This window comes from Lynx canadensis, chromosome X, assembly GCF_007474595.2.
Source record: "Lynx canadensis isolate LIC74 chromosome X, mLynCan4.pri.v2, whole genome shotgun sequence".
NCBI lineage: Eukaryota > Metazoa > Chordata > Mammalia > Carnivora > Felidae > Lynx > Lynx canadensis.
The window spans coordinates 32,651,315-32,671,881 of NC_044321.2; the positions used below are offsets into that span (position 1 = coordinate 32,651,315).

Here is a 20,567-nt window from a genome sequence, read left to right on the forward strand (position 1 = left end):
GAGCGTAGGGGAGTAAGACTACCCAGTTAGCGCCAGTCTCCATGGTCAATTTAGTTAAGGTCTCTTTTAGAGTTCTATTCATTCTTTCTACCTGTCCTGAGCTTTGGGGTCTATATGCACAATGTAGTTTCCAATCAGCCCCAATAAACTGCGCTATCCCTTATATTACCTTTGAAATGAATGCTGGTCCGTTGTCTGACCCTATTAGGGTAGGGAATCCGTACCTGGGCATGATGTCTTCCAACATTTTCTTTGCTACTACCTGCGCAGTCTCATGCTTGGTGGGGAAGGCCTCTGTCCATCCTTTGACCCTGATGTACAAAGCTGCTGCCGTCAGTGAACCAGGTAACCTCGGCGTCTGGTAGCGGGTGATCCTGTAAATCTTCCCGAACTCCATGAACCTGTGCCAATATCTCAGCGCAGTCATGGAGGGGGGTATCCAAGTCCGGGTCTGCCTTCGCGTTGTGGGTTGGGGGATGCGGAGGACGGTTTCCTTCCGTGCATCAGTGAGCCATCGTTGGCCTTCTCTTAACAGATACCCCAAGTAGGTTACCTCGGATCCAGATCCTCGTGAAGTGCCTCATCGAACAAGGTGGGTGAGTTTTTAAATCCTTGGGGGAGCCGGGTCCAGGTGAGTTGCCCATTTATGCCTCTCTCAGGGTCGGACCACTCGAAGGCGAAGAGCTCTTGGCTTTTGGGGGCCAGAGGCAGGCTGAAAAAAGCATCTTTTAAATCAAGGACAGTATACCATTGTCTTTCTGGGCTGAGGGCACTTAGGAGGGTATAGGGGTTGGGTACTGTTGGGTGTATGTCCATGACTCGGCGGTTAACTTCTCTCAGATCTTGTACCGGACGGTAGTCCGCACTGTTAGGTTTTCGTACAGGCAGCAGGGGGGTGTTCCAGGCTGAATGGCAGGGACGCAAGATGCCTAAGTCTAGGAGGCGACGGATATGTGGTGTGATGCCATTTCTGGCCTCCATTGACATCGGGTATTGTCGGACCCGAACTGGATCTGCCCCCGGTTTCAGCTCTATGAATAGAGCTGGGCGATGTTTAGCCAACCCCATACTCACGGTTTCAGCCCATGCTTCTGGAAACTGCTGGAGCCAGGGCTCTATGTTTTGACTTTGTGAGGGTGGCCCCTGATGGAGTCGATATTCATCTTCTAATCTTAGAGTAAGTATGGTAATGGGTTGGTTGTGAGGGCCAGTCACTTGGGGGCCCCCTGGCGTAAAATGAATCTGGGCCCCCATTTTAGTGAGTAAGTCTCTTCCAATTTTTTTTTTTTCAACGTTTTTTTTTTATTTATTTTTGGGACAGACAGAGACAGAGCATGAACGGGGGAGGGGCAGAGAGAGAGGGAGACACAGAATCGGAAACAGGCTCCAGGCTCCGAGCCATCAGCCCAGAGCCTGACGCGGGGCTCGAACTCACGGACCGTGAGATCGTGACCTGGCTGAAGTCGGACGCTTAACCGACTGCGCCACCCAGGCGCCCCGAGTAAGTCTCTTCCAAATAAGGGGCATGGGCTGTCGGGGATGACTAGGAAGGAATGGGTGACCTTTCCATTTCCTAGGTCCACAGTCCTCTGGGTGATCCAGGGATATTTTTTTTATTCCGGTAGCCCCTTGGACCCAGGAAGATTTTTCAGAAATTTTTCCATGGGGTCTGATCAAGACCGAATGTTGTGCCCCTGTGTCGACTAGGAATTGAACTGGGTTCCCCTCCACTTGTAGCGTTACCCTAGGTTCGGGGAGGGGATCCGAACCCCGTCCCCCCTATTCTGCATCTTGAATGAAGAGGGCGGGTGTGGTTTTTGGCTGCCACGGTTTTTGATCATGACGTGGCTTTTTCTTTTTAGGGCATTCTCGGGCCCAATGGCCTTTTTCTTTGCAATAGGCACATTGGTCCTTATCTAGGGGCTTTTGTTTATCCAGGGGCTTTTGGACAACAGCGGCCAGGACTTTGGTCATTTCCTCGGTGGCTTTAAGTTGCCTGTCCTCTGGAGTCTCTCTATTATTATAGACACGCTGGGCAATGCGGAGTAAGTCCTGAATCAGTTTTCCCTCCAGGTCCTCTAGTTTCTGGAGTTTCTTTTTAATATCAGTGGCTGCCTGATTTACAAAGGCCATTACAACAGCAGCTTGATTTTCGGGGCCTTGGGTTCATGGGGGTATACTGTCTGAAGGTTTCCATTAATCTTTCTAAATAAGTGGCAGGGCTCTCTGTCTTACCTTGTATTACTGAATACACTTTTGCCAAATTAGTGGGCTTGCGTGCAGCAGCCCGGAGACCCGCCATTAGAGTCTGGCGATAAATGCGCAGCCGTCCCCTACCTTCTGCTGTGTTGTAGTCCCAGCCATCCTGTGGGGGTCGGGTCAAGGGAAAAGCTGCATTAATGAGATCAAGGTTAGCAGTGGGTTGGCCATCATCTCCAGGAACCAGCTTTCTTGCTTCCAATTGAATTCTTTCTCACTCCTCGGTGGTGAACAGGATTCGGAGGAGCTGCTGACAATCATCCCAGGTGGGTTGGTGGGTAAACATAATGCTGTCTAAGAGACTTATTAAATCTTTAGGGTTGTCAGAAAATCGGGCATTCTGGGTTTTCCAGTTATATAGGTCACTGGTAGAGAAGGGCCAGTATTGAAGTCGGGGGTTCCCCGTATCATCGGGAGGCCCTATTTCCCGTAAGGGTAAAGCTACGGTGGAGTCAGGAAGGCGGAGTCCTGGCTCATGTGGGGCCCGCCTACGGGTACGTCCAGCCGGCCTTTGGACTTCGCCCCCACTAGGCATGGGCGCGGGTTGAGCCTCCCTATTCTCTAGTTCTCCTATGGGCTGGGCTACGGGAGGCTCTGCCTGCGCAGCAGGGATAGGGGCAGCTTGCGGAATAAGAGGAGGAACCTGGTAAGGGGGAGGGTCAAGGGAAAGTAAATCTTGGTTGTTGGGGAGAACAGGGGGTGCAGTTGGAGTTGGCGGCTTGGGAGGGTTGGTAGGTTTAGCCGCTAGAATTTTGCATGGCCCTGTTGTTAAAAAAGAGGCCATCCAGGGAGGTGGGTTTTCTACTAAATCTTGCCACAACAGAATATACGGAATCTGATCCAAGTGACCTTCTTTCCCTGGTAGGAAAATTTTTGATTTTACTTTAAGGACCACAGGGAGGCAGAAGGTTCCCTCTGTAGGCCAATTGACCCCAAAGGTGGGCCATTCAGAGCGGCAATAGGTGATCAACTTCCTTTTGTGAATGTCTAGGCTTAAGTTGTGTCCTCTAGCTTTTACGTCCCTGAAGTTGGCGAGGAGGGAGAGAGGGATGCTCTGCGTTTGGCCCATGTTATGATTCTGAGGAAGAGGAGAAGAGAAGGGGGCGCGGGCAGCACGGACGTGGGGGGGGGGTGCCGCTGGCCAGGGGGCAGGAGGGAAAGCCGCAGGGAGCTGAGGAAGGAGGAGAGAGGAACAAAGGATGGAATAATTAATTCTGATCAGCCGAGAAAACACTTAATTCCAATAAAACATCCAACCCATGAAAGAAAAACAAGAACTAACAAGATTCTTTCGCAGCGGTTCCAACTTTCTGGTGCCGTCTCAGCCAGCCCAACAGAAAGGGTTATGGCTAGGACGGCGGTAATTACAAGGGCCCAGGGGTGACAATACATTTAGACTGACATAGAAGCACTCGCGTACTTGCCCGTCCGCGTCCCTCGCAGGAACTTAGGTGCCTCTTAGCATGGGTGGGCAGGTATAAACCCCCTGCTTGGATCAAAATAAATTTTGACCGCCTTAAGCCGTATGAGGATCACCGCGGAAGTCGGGTTAGAGCCCACTCGAATCCCGTAGCTTATGCCGTGGGACTACACATAGGGGAAGTCAGGCGCGTGCCCCTGACTCCCAACAAACATTCCAGTCGTTTTAACAGACAGACACACATCACATCAAAATATGGGTAACAATTGGCATGCCTAGATGGTTTTTCTTTTAGACGCCTAGAGATATTTCTTAGCACTCTGGAAGTTCATAGAGAAAATGAAAGTATTTAGTTCGCAGGCGCGTTGGGCGTAAGCAGCCCACAGAAAAGAATCCTGATGGGCCAAAAAGGCCCCCCGATGGACCAAGAAGGCCCCCAGGTGGGCCAAGAAGGCCCCCCGATGTCAGTGGACGTCTCCAACTGACCCCGGCCGGGTGCCCTATAGCGCGTCCACCAGGGTCACACCAGCTTCCAGACAGAACCGGTTCTCCAGAGAAGAAACACAGATCAGAGAGAAAAGGAAGAACGTTAGAGCCGGCTTACTTACGGATCGGAATCAGATACGACCCGTTGACCAGAAGTCTGGTGGGCTCGGGGGAGATCTCGGTGGGACCTCCAAATGTAATGCCCGAAGTTCCGAAACCTCCCACAAAAGTCCACCAGAGTCGTAAGTCAAAGCCAAGCGGCAAGGGTCGTTTATTGCAGGTTCGAACCTGGTCCTCTGCGCACTCGTCGCCGGTGACGCAAGAGGCCACGATCAGGGTTGGTACAGCGTTTTTATAGACAGAGACAAATAGCACAGGGGAGGTTTCAAATTATGAGGGGCCTGATTAGTTGGTTTTAAAGTAAGGACATTTGTTGTTCTCTGATTGGGCGTCCTTTGTCTGTCCTTTGGCGGGAAGGCTTTGTCCGTTACTTGTGGCGGGAGGAAAAAAAGGGGGAAGGGGGAAGGGGGTAGGTGAGGAATGTGTTAACCAAGCAGGTTTACAGAAGCGAGAAATGCCGGTTAGTTTATGTACAATCACTCATTCCATTACATATCAGACTACATTTAGGAAGGTTTACAACCCATTCTACTACACAGCGGGTTACATTCAGGAAAGGCCTCACAATGCTCGTAGCAAACAGCAAGCAAAACAGACTTCTCAGCAATTGTATTTCTTATCAAAGATCCATAATAAGCAGAAAAGAGAACTTTAGCTTTAAACTAAGGCAGGGCTGTCATTTGGATTTAAAGCTGTTCTTTTCAGGAGGTTGGCCAGCTTTGGCTAGCAGGTTGATAATGTCCTTCATTATTTTTAGTTCTTGTGTTATTTTCCCTGACTTACTGACATAAAGACAACATTCTTCTCCAAGTAGGACACAGGTTTCCCCTGCTGAGTAATGAGGAGGCTTAGGGCCCTGTGGTTTTGTAGAATTACTTCCGCAAGGGTATCCATTTGGGTCTGTTGCTATATTCAAAAGCTTGGACAGAAGCATTAAAAGTGGTGGGCATGACTGTAGAAAGATTGCGAATTGTTTTGTTTTGTTTAATTTTGCTACTTCAACCCAAGGAAGAAAGTCTTTGGAGAAATCATGCCAAAACCTTTTCTGTCCACTGTAGGGTCATATGTAGGCATCCAGCAATAATTATAACCTTTCCAGTTCTGACATATCCTTTAAAGTTGATTAGAGAAAGATCCTACATTAGGTATATAAGCAGTAGAGGGAAGAGTTTCTCTGATTTTGGTATCAAGGGTAAGGCAGCAATCCCTTCCAATTGAGGGTAGGTGTAGACTATGTTTCTTCCACATAAAAAGAAATACCCAATGTCTTCTAAGGATAAGGCATAATTGGGTCCTTTTGCCCAGATTCTTTTCGCTGGTATGAAAGAAAAGATCTCAGGATCTGAAATAATCATTTATACAGAGCACATGATAATCTGTTTTACTAGCATTATGGGGATGGTTACATGAGCACCTTAAATTTCTATAGACCTGAAGTTAACAAATGAGCTGATCTAGTATAATAAGATTTTGGTTGGGATCTGGAAGATCTCTACGGAAATAGTAAGTTGAATTAAGTTTCCATCTTTTACCAGATTTTTGGTCAATTCCCAATGAGTTACCATTGAGTGGGAGCACATTAGCTTCCCATTTTCCCATCTTACTGCATTTTTATTGCCCTACCATAGAGGTAACTTAATAGGGAAGATGATATACTCTTCTGGATTCCAACAAGGAGTGCATTCATATTCATCTGGGTCACATAAAATAGTATAGTTATAAATATTGACTGGGAGATATCCTAGAGTTCTGCTATTCCTGTCATTGTTTTTGAAACAGCGAAAGATTTGGGATAAGAGTCCAGACCTGAATGAGAGTATCCCTTTATGAGTAGAGGATACCCAATGGAAAACCATAATATTTTGTGCCAGTTTTCCAGAAGGAAAGACGTGTGGTTTCAAAGGTACCAAAGGAAAATCCTACACCTTTGCCAGGTAGGTTTTGCCATCCTTCTAAAGATAGTGCCCAGACCACCAGTTCAGGCTCATCATGAGTATTGTTTACTCTTACACAAATCCAGAAATCAGTAACTTTAGCAGAAGCAGAGAGTTTTTGTAAGGTGGAGCTAAAAGGATTTATTAAAGCTAACATAAAGGATAATAGGGAAGCTCAGGAAAAAAAACAATGGAAGGCCGGAATGACATGATTAAACATAGAGTAAGAAGAGAAAAAAAAAAGAAAGTTATACGGGCCTGGTCCATGCATCTTGTGCATGCTGTCTACTTCTGATGCCGTCTGCTTCAGTTCTTGACATTTTCAGTGTTTGGTCACCAGATGGTGTGCCAGTCCATTCAGATTTGGGGGCTTTTTTTTTTTTTTCAGATGAGACACATGAATTCCAGAGTATTCCTTGAAATTTGGCTGCTCAGAGGTTAGTTATTAACACCTGGTAGGGGCCTTTCCAGTGACATTGAAGGCAGTCTCCTTAGAGATACCTTTTCTAATAGATGAATCTCCAGACTGTAAGGTGTGATATTTGATATCTTCATCTCCCAGGAGTGTGCCATGATTATTTTCTATAGACTTTATCAGGTCTTTGTAAAACTGAAGTACATCTCTCCCTCTATTAGTTGTAGGTCCAAAGAAGTCAGGTCCAAGTGCATTGGCCACTCTGTAATTATTTCACTAGACCAAAATTTATGTATCCCAAATAGAGTAGATAAGAACCGATGATAGTGCTTTTGGCCAGGGTATTTGGAAGCTCTCAACTTATTTAGCTAATTGAGTTTTAGTTACTCAACTCAAACATTTGTATGTTTGACCAGTCCTGAAGGCTGAGGATGGTAACATGGCAAAACACAGCTGCAGAACTGGCCAGGGAGTATAGACTTATTGAAGTATTTGGCTGACACCGATAGCCTTTAGATTCCCAATTTTATTTTTCCTTTTCAAGGGCCATTTGTTGTATTGCCCTAGTTAATTCTCTTGGGTTGTCACTAGAGGAAACAGTTTTCTGGAACATGACAGAGGTTTGGTCTGTGGATCCCATAAGAATGGGGTTTTTGCAGAGACATCAGCAAGGTGGTTTCCTTTGGCTTCCAGAGAGTCAGACTTAGAATGACCAGGGACTTTAATAACAGCCAGAGGTTCTGGAAGGAGTATAGCATCAAATAAATTTTGGACATAAGGACCATTTTTAATTTTGTCTCTGCTAGAAGGAAATCCTATTGTTTCCATAACATTCAACATCATAGGCTACTCCAAAGGCATATTGACTATCAGTATAGATATTTATGCTTTTACCTTTAGCTAGGATATGTGCTTGGGTAAAGGTGTGTAATTTGGTTTGTTGGGTGGAAGTGGCCAAAGGCAAGGGTGCAGACTGACCTCAAAAAGAGTTGATATTGTATACTATTTACCATTTTCATTTTAGGGAAAAGCCATGAGTAAACCATGAGAAATCAACATTGGCCAAGGGGGGGGGTTCTTGTAAGTCGTCATGATGAGTTAATAGGTGATTCATCTTAATTAAACAGTGATGAGGGGTTTTGTCTATGGGTGAAGGAAGAAGGGTAGCAGGATTGAGATTGTTGCAATGAACAAGAGCGATATGAGACGTGGTTAGCAAGAAAATGTCATGAGAAGTGAGATGGCTTGCTGAAAGGGATTGTGCATAATGTGAGTTTAAGAGAGCTTTGACAGCATGAGGTACAGAGATGATCAAAGATGATCCATTGATAGTGTCCATCATATGATTAGGAATGCATTTGGTGCAAGGGACAAACACTTGACTATAGGGTTAAACAAGCTGCGGTCTATTTTGCTTATCTAACAAGAAATTAGAAGGAGGCAGTTGCTGGCATTATTTCAGCTGCTCACAACAGTAAAGTTGATGTCCCTGTGATTGTTTTGGCTTTCCCTTGGGCTGCTACTGTAGTGCCAACTATTATAGCTGCATTCAAGGCAGGAAGAAGGGGTGAAGGCAGAAGGGCGAGTATATTTCTCCTTTCAATAGTAGGTAAAGCTTTCCCCCAAACCTCCCTAATAGACTTTATTCGGGTCTCATTGACCAGAATTGGTCACATGGTCACCTAGGTGCCAGAAATGCTAGGAAAGTTGAGCATAGGAATGATTGCCCCCATTGGCTGAGACCAATATTCCTCAAATTTCCCTGACGATTATTAGAGTCACCTGGGGCAGGAGGCGTGTGAAAAATATACAGATTACCATTTGCTGAGTCTGGGATGGGAACCCAAGATATGTCTTTTTATTTTATTTCTATTTTGTTTTTTAAACAAACATTCCAGGTGGTTTTTATAATCAGCAAAGTTTGGGAACATAGGCCCATTGCCACCCAGACAAAATTGTGTTTTCTTAAAATAGGAGGGGAGGAATGGATACTGAGTAGGCAGCTGTGTCCACCACACCATGTAAATGAGGTTTAGAACAATAGAAGTATCCATTCTTGACAGGGTAAGGACATAAAGTCCATCAGAACCAGACCCTATTCAGCATTCAGTCTATAACCATCTCTCTGATTCTGTGCCCACTGAGCAAACACCGATGAATATGGCATCAGCAGATCTTGGCCTCGGGGAGAGAAAGTAGAGTTGGCCAAGTAGTCCACTGGAGAGTTTTTCTAAATTGCAATATAATTAGAGGCACCTGGTTGTCTCAGTCGGTTTAGCCTCCGACTTCAGCTCAGGTCATGATCTCCGGGTCTGTGAGTTCCAACCCCGTGTCGGGCTCTGGGCTGACAGCTGTGTCTCCCTTTCTCTCTCTGCCCCTCCCCTGCTTGTGCTCTGTATGTCCCTCTCTCAAAAATAAATAAATATTGGAGCGCCTGGGTGGCTCATTCGGTTAAGCATCCGACTTCAGCTCAGGTCATGATCTCGCGGTCTGTGAGTTCGAGCCCCGCGTCAGGCTCTGGGCTGATGTCTCTGAGCCTGGAGCCTGTTTCCGATTCTGTGTCTCCCTCTCTCTCTGCCCCTCCCCCGTTCATGCTCTGTCTCTCTCTGTCTCAAAAATAAACATTAAAAAAACTTTTTTTAGGGGCGCCTGGGTGGCGCAGTCGATAAGCGTCCGACTTCAGCCAGGTCACGATCTCGCGGTCCGTGAGTTCGAGCCCCGCGTCAGGCTCTGGGCTGATGGCTCGGAGCCTGGAGCCTGTTTCCGATTCTGTGTCTCCCTCTCTCTCTGCCCCTCCCCCGTTCATGCTCTGTCTCTCTCTGTCCCAAAAATGAATAAACGTTGAAAAAAAAAAAAAAAACTTTTTTTAAAAAATACTTAAATTTTTTTTTCTCCTGTTCATCATGTGGTCAAGCACAGCCCCCTGCCCCCTGCAGCCCCCTGGACTGTCATAGACTGCTGGTCAGAAGTTGCCTAGGCAGCGTCGACAAAGGGATCAGAGGAGCTGGGTTGCCATCCCAGTTCACCACTTTGTGGCCATGTGATGTGGGACACTCCTCTGTTGCCTCTAAAAAGCACTTTCCCATGTGAAATGGGGATAATAAGGGTTCCCCCATCTTTGGATTTTTCCAAAGATTAAGTCATTGCGTGCCTGTCAACTGGCGCATAGCACAGCGCCCGACACAGGGTGCACCCTGAGTGCGTAGCTGCACGTCTCTCCCTTTCTGTAGACCACATGCTTAGGCGTGCTTCCCCAGGTGCCCCTGGCCTGGATCTCACGCGATGGCCGGGGGCCTGGGCCACTGGCTGTGAGACCGCAGCCTGCTGAACCTTGGGGAGAGACAGAGTGCCACGCAGAGGAAGCAGCCAGAGGTACACCCAGGAACCAGACAGGCCTCAGCCTGGTTTCCTCTCTGCTCCCCTCTGCCTGGGGACTCACCCTCTCTCTGCTTCCTGCCACCATCTTTTAAAGTGTGGAGTTGGCTTAGCCTTTACCTACTTCATAGGAGTGTCCTGACAATAATAGTGTCAGGGTTGTGTTTAGAGCTGATTTGAATATGTGCTCGTACAAATCCAAGAAACTTTGCTTGCTCCACAATGCCATTCAACCAAATAGTTATAGAAACCTCACTGTCAAGATGTCTGCCTTTCCAAGTTGTGATTTATTGTAGAGAGCCAGGAAGCCCTCTTTGCCTTAGCCAAGCTCAACTGTTACCCCTGTGTTCATTTGAGTAGCAAGCAGGTCTCTCTCTCTCTCTCTCTCTCTCTCTCTCTCTCTCTCTCTCTGTCTGTCTGTCTCGCAGTTGCAGGTGGAGATTCGCCTTCACCTGGTTACAGGATAGCACCCACATTGCCACCTCATCCCTGAAGTTGAGTTTCTTTGTGACCGGGGCATGGTTTCTCATATTTCAGTGTCCTTCAGCGAACAGGGACTGCCTCCAGGGTGGGTCATGCCAGAGAATCAGTCATTATGCTAAGATCTTGATACGTTGATTAAATAGCTGTCTGATTTTTAGAAGCAGTTGATTTGGCTCATGGCTTTGGCTTGTTTTAGCACAAAATAGTCCCCTGGGTATTTCACCAGAAGCACAGCTGAGGAATTCTTTAAAGGCTGGAGATGTGAGAGTAGATGGATAATCCATGTCTGGTTAGGAGACCTGTGTGGTCAGGTGGCAACCTTACAGTCCATGCAGTAGTCCACACTAATGGTCTCTGTGACACATGTAGGGAGCCAGACTTCCTGGGCTCCTTCAGACTATCCAGCATCCAAGGTGGAATTTGGAGGTGGAGCTTCAGTGACTTCGTGTTGGCAAGCCATCTTCAGTCACAGGGGCTTTGGACAATCGGGCAGAGCACTACTGCCATCCCTTTAAGAACTGTGCTTCAGCTGTGCTTGTGGATTTCACAGGAAACATGGGGGCCAGGGCCAGTACAGGATGGGTGTAAATGCAGCCCCTGCCAAATCCCCCTCCTACACGTGCACAGGAATCCTCCACTCAGGGGAGGCAGGTGGAGAGGGGGAATCACTGCTCCTGGGAAAGAATGAGCCACCAAGTTTAGGCCCTTTGTGCATTTCAAAAAAGTAGGAGGTGGAGGATGGTGAGGAAGGATCAGCTCTAGCTTGGGCCCTGGAGGGAGGACACCGTTGATGACCAGTGCCCTGTTGGGAATGGGAAACTAAAACCAGAGTGAGTGTGGTCCGGGGCTGGGGGGTGTGTAGCTGCCAAACTAGGTCTGGGATCCAAAGGTGTATGAGGACAGGCTGAGGTCAGACATGGGTCAGCACAGCAGAAAACATAATGTGTGAGAAGAGATGAGCCCAAGAGTTGAGTCTGGGGGAATCTGGAAGGTTGTGTGGGCTCGGGGTTGGCATGAGCACAAGGCATGGGGATTAGGCTGGGCTCCCACTGAGAACAGCCTTTGGGAACAGAGACGTTTGAAGGCCCAGGCTCCCTTAGTTCCTCAATCTGACATCCTACAGGATGTGGCCAGACATCCTACAGGATGTGGCCAGAATGCAGGTAGCAGATGGGATCATTAGGCCTACAGTGATGTATTTACAGGAAAATTAATCAGCGGCCAGCATTTAAAATAAAGAATTTTTAACATAAAAACCTCAGTCACTGGCTTCTCGGGTGAAGTCAACATGTCTGCACACACGTGTTTATTGTCACATGAAGATGTCTGGCTGCTGTCCCGTGACTACTGGGCCTCTCTGGTTTGCCACAGTGCTCACCCTTCGCCGTTGTATCTCATGTATGACCCACGTCACTCCTTTACAGTACCGTCCCGTCTCTTAAAGTTGCTTGAGTTCGTTATCCTCACCATCCTAACACCAGTTTTCTGAAGGGTAAAGTTCTCTCCTTCAATAGATTAGAACAGCACAGTGCTCCTCACAGTTGTCTTTGGCATGGGGCCAGTATTTTCTGTTGTTCAGATAGATTGTGAACTGATATGTGGTCCTATTTTCCTAGGACTAGAATGGAGTTTACATTTGACTCTTCACTCGAATTCAGCAACATCTGAACTAGTATATACTCTGTTCAGCAAGAAGAGTCCACTCACTTAAATGTTGTGGCAAAACCCACGATTGCTGTAGAGGTCGCTAAATGCCTACCATTTCCGAAGCGGTCGTAGCTGATCAGTAACATAATTTAATGATCTACATCAGTCCCTAAATCACATTTGAATAGCACTGTAAGAGTGAATTTATTTTATCTTATTCTTTAAGGAGTATGGTTTCAAATCTAGGAAAGGCCTCGAATAGGACCTGTATTTGATGTTTCATTTAGTGTTTCTGCTTCAGAGTCCTTCATGAACACAGAAGGCTGGTACGTCATGTATTTAGGGTTTTGAAATCGCTGCGGGGAAAATGTCTCCCAACTGCACCTTTTTAAACAAAATCGAAAGGAAACCGGTTGGCGGCAAGGAGGCAGGTCAGGTAGTGTCGTTGTGGGACGCTTGGGTTCTGCCACATAGGATGAAAGGAATTCACCAACTCGACTGTGGAGGAGAGAGCTTTCATGACATACTGGGACAGAAGAGTGCCAGAAGAGGGAGGAAAGTCAGGTTCTGGTCTCCCACGGGTGTGGTTTCCTTGGGGGCGCATCAGCTTCCACAGCTATAAAATGAGGAGGTTGGACAAAATTGTTTCAGAGGTCTGCTCAAGGTGTACAATTACCAGTCTGAGCTTTTCCCACGAAAAGTCTGTACTGACAGTGGGTAAGTGGGGCACAGAGGATAGGAATTATTTTTTAGGGTGTCCATTTTACAGCTGAGGCCACTTTGGCCCAGAGCTGACCCTCAACTCTCCAAACGTCACGTGGCCAATGGGCAGAACAGTGAGTATGCCAGTCCTGTTCTTGTACCTGTTGTTGGGGCTCCTCTGCTACTATAGCCTGAGAGATGAGCCTCAAGAGAGAAAGTGTGTAATACTCTCCTCTGGGATAAAGAAGCTACTCTCTTGGATACAGAGATGTCGGGGTTTGTTGGACCTCTGGGTAAGCACGAGCAACGCGAACTTTTACTTGCATTTTATATCGAAAAGGCCAGATGGATTAGGATCAAGGACTGATTTTATACAAAGCAGAGGTGTTGTTCCACTGGTCATTGTAATAGCTAGATCATGAACCCAGCTCCTTCTCAAATAAGGCGTTCTCAAAATTATGACTCTGTCCACTGACTTGGTGTTAAAGGTTGATTATACGATGGCATCAGAAGTCTGTGCTTAAAAGTTTATTCTTGAAGTACCTTAATTACTGTCATTTTCCATGGAGTTCTCCTGTCTTTAGCTGATCATAGGGCCTTGAGGGAAGCATCCATCAGAGTAAATAAAAAACTCTGAGAAGACAGCAGAGACTTAAAATGTTTGTGGGTCACTTGCGACTTGTGACAGTTTTCACAAGTGCAAAATCTGGTAGGAGTATATAATGAAAACAGTACAAGTGAAGGGGAAATTTTTTGTGACATGCAAAATAAGATAATACAGCCAATCCAAAAAGACTTTTGGAGATAGTATCTACAATGCATGATGTTAAACCTGTTTTCAAAAAAATCTGGGGTAGATTTTAAATACATGTATTTTAACAAAGATTCACAGAAAGGGTTGATGTATGTCCTCATTTTGAAAACACTGGTGTAGAAATTTCTACTAAAATTTGAAAAGGAAGGTTGGTACCATTTTTTTAATGTACTGAAATTATGACTAATAACACTAATTTTGTTGCCTAATGTCATCAGGGAAAGCCCCAACTGGACTCTGGTAATTAGAAACATAGACAATAAGGGTGCTGATAAATCTCTAGGGACTTTGCATACAGCAGAGAACTAAAATATTGATATTAATAATATTTTCCTTATTCAGATTTAATCTATGGACAGCTGAATCCTTCTTTTGATTTGATTTTTTTCTTATACAACTAATCAATACTAACATAGCAAATAGAGCTAAAGTTTTCGAACACCTCTTTTTGTAAGGCAAAGGAACAAGTCTTTATTACTTTTTTAAGGACCTCTGGAAAATCTCAAAGAACGTTTAAAGTACAAAAGACGTTAAGTTTTATTTCATTTTTCATTTTGGAATCTGTGTTGGAAGGTAAAATTGAAGTTTCCAGGACATTTGAGAATTAAGATGGGATCATAGGTGCCTGAGTGTATGAATGATTATAGCTTGCCTATTTATTAATTAAAGTAACAGTACAATATTTAAATGAAGATACAAAAAATGCAAGTTTCTTTTACTTTAAAGAGAACAATCAATTTTCTTATGATAAAGTAATAAGAAAGTGTTACTGTGGTGAGATATGGTATCTCCCCTCTTTGGGTGTAGATTATATAGGAGGTGAGGTGAGAGCCTGAATAATGGCCTGAGGGATATTCAGGTTCTAATGTCTGAAACCTGTGAATGATAACTCACAGGTTTATATGGCAGAAAAGGATTTTGCCGATAAAGCCAGATGGGAAGGCTATTGCAGATTTCGTGGTGGACTCTTAATGCAATCACAAGTGTCCTTGTGAGAGAGAGGCAGGAGGAGGTTTGATGACAGAGGAAGAAGATAACCTGAGGACTGCTGGCTTTGAAGCTGGAGGAAAGGGCCAGCAACCAAGGAATGCAAGGAATTTGGCTCTAGAAGCTGGAAAAGGCCAGGAAAGGGATTCTCTCCCCTAGGGCCTCTGGAGGAAGCATGGCCTGCTGACACCCTGATTTTAGCCCAGAGAAGCTGATTTCCGACTTCTGAGCTCCAGAACTGCAAGAGTAAATATGTATTGTTTTAAGCCACCAAGTTTGTGGTAATTGGTTAGAGCAGCCATAGGAAATTCTGGAACAAGTGATTTTGCTTTGGACAGAAACATTCCCTTTTTGGCACTTAATTAAAATCAAAATAAGCGTGTGTCATTATCTTGAGACTCCTAGTAGAGTCTCAGTCACATATAGTCTCATTCATATTTATTAATTATAGCTTTTAGGCACTAGTACTTCACAGAGAAAACAAGGGGGTGGATAATTGTGAGTTTCTGTCATTTGAGCAGAGCTCGAGAATACACTCAGCCTAGCTTTCATTTAGCCACACGATTCCCTTATACGTTTCACAACATGGCAGAAGTGAATATACGTTCATTTTCAAACCCAAAGATATAGCCTCTTTGTAGCATATACAAATAAGAAGCAAAAGTATATAAATTAAAATTATGCCTGTAATGAATGTTTTAGTTTTCTTAGAAATGATGGAGGTGTCCATTCAGTGTCTACTAATTATTTCATAATATCAGTCAAAGGTCTTCAGTTATCTAAAGATTTTGGAAATACTTCTTTTTTTTTCTTTTTTTTTTAACGTTTTAAATTTATTTTTGAGAGGCAGAGAGACAGAGTGTGAGTAGGGGAAGGGCAGAGGGAGAGGGAGAGGGAGACACAGAATCTGAAGCAGGCTCCAGGCTCCGAGCTGTCAGCACAGAGCCCAAAGTGGGGCTCAAACTCACTGACCTGAGATCATGACCTGAGCCGAAGTCAGACGCTTAACCGAGTGACTGAGGTGCCCCAGTGGAAATGCTTTTCAAGATGACATACTATAAAACCTCATTACTGTGGAAATACTAGTTCATTAGAACAATGATTCAGTTTGCTTAAACATAAATTGATGTTTTTGTAATCTTAAATATTCAGTAGGTAATTCTAGCCTATTTGATTATAAACCTGTGTAAGTTTAGCAAAAATATATACCCAAGAGGCAGAAAAATGTATGCTTGTTTTATATTCCATGCTGATAGAGAAGACATAGTTGGTTTCATTAAATCCCAAATATTAGACTAGTTGAAATTGTCAAATATTTACATCAATTCCATGTGAATTTGAATTCTTAAAATATATTTTAAACACTTTGCACGTTTCAGATACTTAATTTCCGTATTGTAGGAAATATTTGTTATATTCAGTGTATGTAAGCAATTACTTATCTATATATGCCAATCAGAACAGAGCTCCTTTAATTTAAGAAAGAGACTTTATAATCTAATATATTAATACCATCCAAAGGTAGGAAAATGCTACACATTCAGCAGAATTAGAGGTGAAGGCATTTCTGAACTAGAGATATAGAGACATACAGCTACAGAGAAATAGCTTCAATTTTATGATTTTAGCCGTGGATCAAGAGTAAACACAGAAACAAAATCTTCCCAGTCCAGATTTCAAAAAGCTGTTTTCCTCCCAAAGGTCATGAGATTCTGAATTGATTTACGCTTAAAAAAAGAGTAATAAACAAAAGGACTGACAAGCCAGATTCTTTGTTGCCTCTCGCCCAGCAGGGACTAGATGTCTATAAACCCTAAGTCCATGTAGAGAGATCTCCAGATGGTCAGACCCCAAAACCAATTCCCATCCATTTTTGCCAGCCATAGGGAATAACTTAATGCTGTAAATGAACAAAAACGAAACAAATCCATGAATATTGGAGCAGCTTTTAAAAGACAGAAAAAGGTAGAGCGAACACAGTTCTGTTGGCACTTTGGCTTCACCTAGAAGTGCCAAGAAAAGACACTGCTGGGCTTTCACTGCCCGCACATTCTCCATGAACAGTTTACCTGGCTCTCGCAGGTGAACCTGTGGGCCACCTCATTATGAGTTTCAAAGTGTTTAAAAGGTATTTAAAAAAAAAAAAGGTAAAATCGTGTCACTCACAGAGACATGGGTACATGTTAAGAGATATTATGACCTATGGAATGGGCAGGTGTTAAAAACCAGTTCAAAAAAGAACAAAGGAATGTTGGTTAGGAAGGCTGAAATAAAGAGGTCATTGGGACCGAAACTGGTTTTATTTCATTGTGAGAGGGGACACAACTGAACCTCCTCTGGACCACGTCCTCCTCATTTGTATCGCTGACCTGCCAGCCTGTATCCTGGAGCTGGCAGGCAACCAGTCCTGTGGCCGTCACCTCGCAGGACGCGGAGAGTCGGCAGTGCCAAACCTTGAGCTTCTCTAGGGACGGGACAAACTGTCCAATTGATGACCGGTCCCAACTCAGGAAGAATTGCTGACCCCTGTGTTCTAAAGCCTGGCGAGGGCCTTCCTGGCAAGCCACTGGCGAGCCCACTCACAGTTGAGGGAGCTCCGTGCTACTGCCATCAGCAAATGCTACTAAACAGTTTAACTCCGTGGGTGTACTTCTGCCTCCTGTCACTTTCTGCCATTTTGATTTGGAAGTGTCTGTGTGGGGGGCATCTGAGAGAAGGTGTCCCATAGGATTTGAAGATGTAGCCTGCAAGCAAAAATGGGTATATAGCCCGGAAAGGTAAATTGGGGGCCTGTAGCAGGCTCTTGGATACTGTGAGTCCCTTGTCTTTGGCCTTCTTGATTTTAGTGCAGCTGTGGGGAAGAGCTCCACGTGCATTGCCAGCATCCCACATCAACCACCGACTACAAGTCTGAGGACACACTGTGGCATTTCTCTTTTTTCTGCCTCAAGGTTTTCTCCTGTGCGAGAGAATGTAGCTCAAGCATGAATGAGAAGTGTTGTGGAAGGTAACACTTAATGGAGCTACCTCCAAACGAAAGGAGACAATAGTCTGTGGATATACCCTCAGTCTCTGTCCTTAAGATGGATAAATTGGGGTCTAATCTGTATGGTCCTCTGTGGATCCCCAAAGAGAATGAGCCCCATTTGCCGCAGTGTTAACCAGTTTAATGCCGTCTTCATTAGTCCTGCTGCCTTTACTCCTTCACTGTTTCAAAGGCTTAGCTCCCAGCTGAACTGCCTGCATCCAAATGCTTGCCTCAGGCTCTGCTGCTTGAGAATAGTCATCTGAATAGAGGTGGTAATTTGAACCACAGCAGGCCAGGCATGTACAGCTGTGGAAAAAGCAGCCAGATTCCTTCAGGGTACAAGTTCTGTCAGAGGCTGCAAAGGAACAGAGGGGCAAGTGTGTTTGAAGTTTGTGCACAAGAATGAATGAGGTTGTCCACCGAGGATTCTTAGCTGGATGAGGGGAAATAGAGGATTCATTTGGTTTGAATGCTTGATAAGAATATAAAAAAAGTTGTAGTGATTCTTAGACAAGTGAGTTGAATGGGTAGAAGGTGGTGATTAGCATAGGATGTTTTCAGTTAGTGATTTCAGAGGTGTTTATTGTGTCTTGAATTCCTAGGAAAGCACTCTTAATAACTCATCCCTTTCATATCTGCTGTATTTGGGGAAAAGAGGCTAGGGTTCATCAGTCTAATTTTATAATACAGTTGTTTGAACTTTGGTAACCTGACACAATTGCCATCATTTTAATCAGGTCACTTCCCAGAGATGTGCCTTGGCCAGACACACTGTCTAGCTTCAGGAAAAAAAAAAACAAACCCATAACGTGTCACCTGTTTCTGAGACCAGCTGTGTTTTATGAACTAATCTAAAGATAATACTTTTAATTCATACATTCTTAGAGGCGTATGGGAGGGATGTTGCAGTATAGCTCTGTGTGTGTATGTGTGTATGTAGTGCTTCATATGATAAAAGTTTATAAATTTCTGCCACAACATCTCCTCAGTTTTTTGCATGTCTACACACACACAGAGGCACTCACATGCACACACATACACAAAATACAAAACTTCAAAAGGAGTCTGAAAGGAAACACTGAAATGTCAAATAGTTGTCTTAGGATAGTGAGGGTATGGGCCGTTTTTTCTTCTTTCCATTTCTTTGTGTTTTTCATGCTTCCTCAAGGAACATTTATTAGTTTTTGTTGGGGGTGGGGAGAGTGGTCAGGCATGATCTACCGGGCTAGCCACAGGTCTTTGTCTTACTCATTTGTGCAGGCCCAGTTTGGCACATGTGGGTTCTCAATATATAGTCAGCGAATGGTGAAAAGTAAAGAGCAGATCAATTATATTAATCTCATTTCTACAGATAAAAAGGCAGAGGGTATCATTTAAGACATTGCAATTACAAATGATAGCAGACCCACCTAAATGTGTCTTAAAAATAAATATATACATGTATGTACATGTTAAAATATGTAATTTTTATATTTTTATTATATATAAATTTTTATATAAATAAATTTTATTATATATAAATAAATTTTTTATGTATATAAATAAATTTTTTATTATACCTCACCTGATACAGAGGCAGAGTGATCCCATGGTTGGCTGATTTACTGGCACAGCAATGTCATCAAGGACCTAGGCATTTTCCATCTTTGTGTCTGTTTCCCCTCATGATTGCAAGAGGACTATTTATGATATATTGCCACAGAGCAAACCACCACAAAAGTTAGTGACTTAAAATAACCATAGTTATTTTGCCCATGAACTTGTAATCTGACAAATCTCGGCAGAGTCCACTTCACTCTGTTCCATGTGGTATCAGCTGGAGCAGCTTGACTGAAGGCTGGGGAATCCACTTCCAAGATAGCTTACTCACATGGCTGGCAGTTTGGTACTTTGTTTTCTTTTGATTGCTTAGGTGGGGCTGAGGGCTGGAGGCCTTGGTTCTTTTCCAAGTGGGCCTCTCCTTGGCTCCCTCAAGGGATGGCATCTAGGTCTTAAGAATGAGTGTTCTGGGGCACCTGGGTGGCTCAAGTCGGTTGAGTGTCCAACTTTGGCTGAGGTCATGATCTCAAGGTTCCAGAGTTTGAGCCCTGCATCGGGCTCTGTGCTGATGGCTCAGAGTCTGGAGCCTGCTTCGGGTTCTGTGTTTCCCTCTCTCTCTGCCCCTCCCCCACTCACCTACTGTCTCTCTCTGTCTCTCAAAAATACATAAATGTTAAAAAAAATTTTTTTTAAAAAGAATGAGTGTTCTAAGAGACAAAGTGGAAATTTTCTGCTTTTTAATGTGTTCACCCAGAAAGTGGCGGAGTCATTTTTGCTATATTCTATTATTTAAGCATTCACTAGATCTCAGATTTAAGAAGAGGAGACATGGACCCTACTCCTTGATGGAAAGAATATCAAAGAATTTGAAGGGCCATGTTTTAAAACTCCTACAGGTTGTTATAGATCTAGACATCACATATAGGCATGACCAAGTCCGAGAGAAGAGAATGGTTTCTTCCTGTGTGCTTTTTTCTGTTGAGGGGGGAATACCTTTTCATCCAGGAGAATTCTACTCTGGTTTCATTGGCCAGACATGGGTCAGGCTAAACCAGTCCCTAACCATAGTAATAGAGAGTTACAGATGCCTCTAAGGTATAGATACCTTGTCCCTACAAAGCAGCTGGGTGGGGCCTGGAATAGATAGATCAACTTCATCTAATTAACCCAGTGAATATACCATGCAAAATCATTGTTTCTATTTGTGAAACAAAAACATTGTAGGAGACTAGTCTATACAAATCTTGATTTACTCCAGGAGCCAAATGTGTGAGCATCTTCCTTGAACATATGGGAGGGTGAGCATGTAATCAGAACTCTGTCTTCAAGGAAGAAAGGAGGAAGAATACCAATTAAGA

The 20,567-nt window shown here is 44.4% G+C and overlaps 1 protein-coding gene across 4 annotated transcripts in view; it reads left to right on the forward strand.

The window, feature by feature from the left end:
• The window catches only part of XK (X-linked Kx blood group), an 85,201-nt gene that overhangs the window by 13,033 nt on the left and 51,601 nt on the right, over nt 1-20,567 (forward strand). For 2 of the 4 annotated variants that reach the window (XM_030305732.1, XM_030305729.1), the window contains exons 3-4: nt 271-345; nt 536-592. The exons of 1 other annotated variant lie outside the window; for it this stretch is intronic. In XM_030305732.1, coding sequence (XP_030161592.1) covers nt 271-345; nt 536-592 — 132 coding nt within the window. The remainder of the gene's footprint in view (nt 1-270; nt 346-535; nt 593-20,567) is intronic. One more of the 4 variants, XM_030305730.1, reaches the window with a different exon arrangement.